At 40.6% G+C, this 5,294-nt stretch overlaps 1 protein-coding gene across 1 annotated transcript in view; it reads left to right on the top strand.

The window, feature by feature from the left end:
* Positions 1-5,294, top strand: part of si:dkey-247m21.3 (5-hydroxytryptamine receptor 4) — a 45,123-nt gene that overhangs the window by 23,424 nt on the left and 16,405 nt on the right. Inside the window, exons 3-7 of the mRNA XM_014002395.1 lie at positions 2,361-2,437; positions 2,732-2,905; positions 3,046-3,246; positions 3,472-3,625; positions 4,446-5,110. Of these exons, the coding sequence (XP_013857849.1) occupies positions 2,415-2,437; positions 2,732-2,905; positions 3,046-3,246; positions 3,472-3,625; positions 4,446-5,110 (1,217 nt within the window). The 5' untranslated portion in view covers positions 2,361-2,414. The remainder of the gene's footprint in view (positions 1-2,360; positions 2,438-2,731; positions 2,906-3,045; positions 3,247-3,471; positions 3,626-4,445; positions 5,111-5,294) is intronic.

Here is a 5,294-nt window from a genome sequence, read left to right as displayed (position 1 = left end):
ATATATATAGCAAATCATTTGTCCAAAGTATGATGGGCAACATACAACAGAAAATGTGATCATTTGTCTTTAAACTAATATGAGAGCTTTATAGAGCTGATGTCAGTACGATGTGARAGACTAAATGGTGATGCATCTGGAGGAAGTACGGTAAGTGTTATTGACAGGATGACCTGCTCTCAGTCTGTCAGGTGTTGTTACAGACTCTCAGATGAGATAAAACCCGACAGCTGTCATAAAACTTAAAGCTGGGGATGCTGTAAAAGGTACTTAAAGCTGATAAGACTTCTAAAGTTAAGCCACTAAAAGACTGCTCAGTGACGCTTTATATAACACAAAATGACTCTGCGGCYATACAGTGTGTACTTATTGTGTTTTTCCTTTAGACTCGTCCCCCATACAGCTTTTTCTTTGTGTATCTGTGTGGTGTAAAGGGTTCTGAGCATTGCAATGACCAAAGTGCACAGGAAATGTGAAGACACTGATCCATCATCCATTCATCCAACTGTTTTCTTTCGCTTATCTGGGATTGAGCGGCAGATGTAACAAGTCCAGGACAGAAACACAGACATCCCCTCAGTCACAACCTACAACTTCTCCTCAAGGTGTTCTTGAGCAAGAAAGAATAAATTATCCCTCCAGTGAGATCTGGGTCTGTCAAAGGTTTATGGCTGAGCAAAATGGGTGAAAAATGTATCAATATATTGTTTCATATCAGTTGACATCTTTGCTTATCGTGTTCATATTGTTTTCGTACTTTCTTTTTTTGTGATAGAAGCGGCTGCACTGATCAACATGAAATTTGGTAGGAATGTAGATGTGTCCGACCTACACTGCACTAGATAACAGTTTTACGATAGACCCCACATTTGAGGAGGGGGCTCCATCTAAAAAGGGGGTGTCTGGACTTGTAAAAATGCTTATAACTCAAAACCTATTCAACATAGGAGCRGCTTTAGATTTTATTTTATTATTTTTGTTGTTTAGCTCTGACGAAGAGCTATCCATTGAGGCCACCAGTAAGCCCCCCCCCTCCCCCACGGACTCCCACCCAAAACAAAAAACCCGCTCTTGTGAGTTCTGATTTCAGATGCATTAGTGCTTTGCTTACGTGCGGGGGTCATATATGCTACCGCTATGCGGTATCTAGTTGATTAGTTTTTAGTTTTGCCTATTTGAAGGACCAGGAGACAAAAGGATGTGATTTTTCCTCTTTTATCCACAATTTCCTCTCAAGTTGTTGCCTCATTTTCTCCTTTAACTCCACGTCATTATGAGGCACAGTGTTGAAGCATTAAACTTAAGCTTACCAAGGAGTGAATAAGTGAGTTAGGGTGTTTTTACACCAGCCCTATTTAGTTATATTAATTTTGATCATGTGTCTATTGTGGTATGTATTGTTATTATTTTATCAACCAGCCCCACATAGGGTCCTCCTCTCTAGGGGTCATGCCCATAGAGACATCAGAGCGAAGCAATCCAGGTGACTCCCAAATAAGACCCCAAATCACCTCAGCTGACARTTTTCAATGTGGAGGAGCAGGAGCTGAATGATGGAGCTTCTCAACAAATTACTAATGCTGAGTCATGACATTTGTGTCCCAAATCTTGTTCCCTCACTTATGATSTGTATATCATGATAACAGGTGAGCGTTGGCATGTTGATCAACCAGTAAATTGAGCATGTTGCCTTTCAGCTCACCTTATTTACATGAAATCATAATAAAATTTTGTAATTGCTCGGTATTGTAAAAGGATGATTCCTCCCTGTTAACTCCAACTACGGAAGATTTTTTTAAAAACTTGGTTATTTTTAATAAAGCAAAAGTGATATTCTTGTGTTGGGTTTCTGGAGCAATCTGTTGGAATAAAGAGGGGAGTTTTAATTAACTCTCAGCTCTAAATTAGAAACTACTGATCTGAGTAACAAAAAGAATATATTCCAGTTGCACAATGACCTAGATTTACTATGTAGGTTAGAGCTGCATTTTAAACAAAGTTCTTTAAAAGAGGAAGCAGAAGGCAAGTTTTTACATGCTCCGTTGGTGTCTGATTGCTGACCTCAGCTGACAACAAAGTAGAGAGTATATCCCTATTATTTATCTAAGTTCAATATGATTTTATCATTTCAACATGTGATTTAGTCTGGCAGGAGTTGCTGTGTCACAAAGTAAATGCCTTACAAACATTTTCAGCTATTTTTGGTTACAAATATCACATTTTTATTGCATCCTGTCAAAAGATGGACAAACAAAAGCGAGACATCCAGCTTGTTTATAGAACTGGTTACTATTTTGAGGAAAAATGCAGACCCAATTCTGGAGCCAAGTCAGTCCCAGCATATGTTTGTTTATCACCAGGGCCATGGGGTGATGAGGGCTCTCCTCGGCTGACTTCAGTGCAGATGACTAGTGATGGCCACAGCATCACCTGAACAGTAAGTCATCACTCAAGGCAGCTCACTGTATCATTTCACACAATTTGTTTTATCCGTTTGTACTTGTGATCCATGAAAGCCAAAARGGTGCCAACCTGAAAAATAACAGAAAGATAAAGATTCAATGTGGTATGCCTTACAAACCAACTCCCTTTGGTATTACCRCATTACCTCACCTTTAGAATAACATTGTATCAGCCAACCAAAGCAAACAAAGGTTAAATCATCTTAATTTAAGCCAGTGAAGTTGTGTTCTTTATTTATTTTATCTAACTGTTTTTTTTCCTTCCACAGTTTGTTGGATGAGATAATAAACACCGAACAAAYACAGGACGGAGAGGAGCAGCAGGAGTTCTTGAGATTGTTAGAGACTGTTATTCTCACCATCCTCCTCTCCATCATCATCCTCATAACAGTGTTTGGAAACCTGTTGGTTATGGTAGCGCTGTGCAAGGACAGGCACCTGAGGTGAGCTTGTTTTTTTTGTTTTTTTTTTTTGTCTTGTTTATGGTTGTGAGCGTTCCTCCAGCGTGGTTTAAAAGTGCACAAGTTTTTAAAGCAAATTTTCTCTTTTTTTAATAAACAAAAGTGTTTTATTTTCCTCTCAGAAAGAAAAAAACCAACTACTTCATCGTGTCGCTGGCCTTCGCTGATTTACTGGTTGCACTGGTTGTGATGCCCTTCGCTGCGATCGAGCTGACCACTGGTCAGTGGCTCTATGGGGAGATTTTCTGCCTGGTGCGAACCTCTCTAGATGTTTTATTGACCACAGCATCCATCCTGCACCTCTGCTGCATTGCACTGGACAGGTCTGTGTGAAAAGGAAGACTTGTCCTTTAATAGCTCTGACATGATAAACTTAATTAAAATCATAAATCCTACAGAGAGGTACAAAGAAACTGCAWTCATGTGACGACCTTAAGAGTTAGAATGTTGTAGATCACTCTTTTTCAATAAATGATRAGTAAATAAGGTGTATCATCTATTAACTCATTTATTTTTGAATATAGCGTTCAGTGTGTGTGTTATTTCAGATATTATGCTATCTGCTGCCAGCCACTGGTCTACAGACACAAGATGACCCCAGTGAGAGTGGCAGTCATGCTCAGCGGGTGCTGGATCATCCCCACGTTCATCTCCTTCCTACCCATCATGCAAAGCTGGAATGCCATCGGGATCGAGGACATTGTGAGTCCTCAGTYGCTAAAATCAGAAACTGTGGAATCGACAGCAGACGATGCAGTCATGTGTTGAATAATTCTGACTATGTTATGAAAGCTGCAGTATAATTAATACAAGAGCCGTGTTATTGTAAACACACTGAAGGGTTCCTGTACCTCCTTCCTTTTCTCAAAGCATAAGTTTCTGTTTCTAATAACATTTCCAGCATTTTGAATATTAACAGTAATGCAATTATCATAAGTCCCCGCAGAGGCTTTTTGGCTGCGAGCAAAGACAACACTTTAACAAGACTTTTCCTCCTTAAAAGCTACTTTTTAATATCTCAGTCATTTAAAAAAAAGGCATGGTGACATCTTTTAATCTTTTTTTTTTCCAACTGAAGTAGGAACCAGTTTCAGATACTGTAGTTTAAAAAAATCACCATGATACATTTTTTTTTTATCATGGAAGAAATTATCGTTGTTTATGTTGGCCAAGCATTAGCATTTTCTTTTAGCTCACTGCCCCCAACTGCAACACAGAGCTCCTCTTTTAGCTTCAGGCATTTCTCCACCTGCATATTTTTAATGTACCACTCCTGGTTTTTGTTCAGGATGAAGACTTAGGGCAGACTAAACCTCTTTTAGTTGAAAATGCTATTAATAATTCCTTATTTATTATGGAGTTTAGGGTAATAACTCCTTCTTTAAGCTGTCTGACAGTGAAGTTTGTAAACAGATTGAACCAATTAGCCTGGGTCTGTAAAGGTCCAATGTTTATTCTAAGCTAAAATAATTCATTTCATCCATCACATTTGCTAATTTTCATCTGTGCCTACTCTCTGCAGATTGAAGAGAGGCGAACTGCAGCTGGAGGCTCCAACGARACAAGCTGTGTGTTTCTGGTCAACCGGCCTTACGCCCTGATCTGCTCTGCAGTGGCCTTCTACGTCCCCTTGGCCCTCATGGTCCTGGCCTACCAGCGTATTTACGTCACCGCCATGACTCACGTCAGGCAGATTGAGACACTTCAGCGGGCCGGCTCTGCTCCTGTCACTGGGACAGATCCAATAGTCACTGTGAGATGCTCCACGTCCTCAGACCCATTGGAGCATTACCGCCTCAGGCCGACGGTGGGCTCCTCATCATCAGAGCACCCTCCTGTAGCAAACAGTCGAATGCGCATCGAGACCAAGGCAGCAAAAACACTGGCAGTGATCATGGGCTGTTTCTGCCTTTGCTGGGCACCATTTTTCATCACCAACGTGGTGGACCCATTCATTCACTACTCAGTGCCCTGGCAGCTGTGGACAGCCTGGTTGTGGCTGGGGTACATTAACTCAGGATTGAATCCCTTCCTGTATGCCTTCCTGAACCGGGCTTTTCGAAGGGCCTTTCTGGTGATTCTCTGCTGTGGAGACGAACGATACGCTCGTCAGGGGAGCTACTCTCATGGATATACCCACAGAGCGTGCTCAGCTCCATCTGTCAACGGGACATCAATGGCATTAAGGTAAACAATCTCACTTCAAATCAGTCAAGTAAAGGGACAGCAACATTTACTTCTTTTTTTTTACCACTTTTGCTCTGATAATTACGGTGACATGGGAAGAAATATATATACTGTATTTATTCAAGTATAATATGTAAAATTTAATCCATAAAATCATCCATAAAGTTGAGGGGTAGTACTATAC

This window comes from Austrofundulus limnaeus, unplaced genomic scaffold (assembly GCF_001266775.1).
Source record: "Austrofundulus limnaeus strain Quisiro unplaced genomic scaffold, Austrofundulus_limnaeus-1.0 Scaffold13, whole genome shotgun sequence".
NCBI lineage: Eukaryota > Metazoa > Chordata > Actinopteri > Cyprinodontiformes > Rivulidae > Austrofundulus > Austrofundulus limnaeus.
This window is presented reverse-complemented; position numbering and strand designations above follow the sequence as displayed.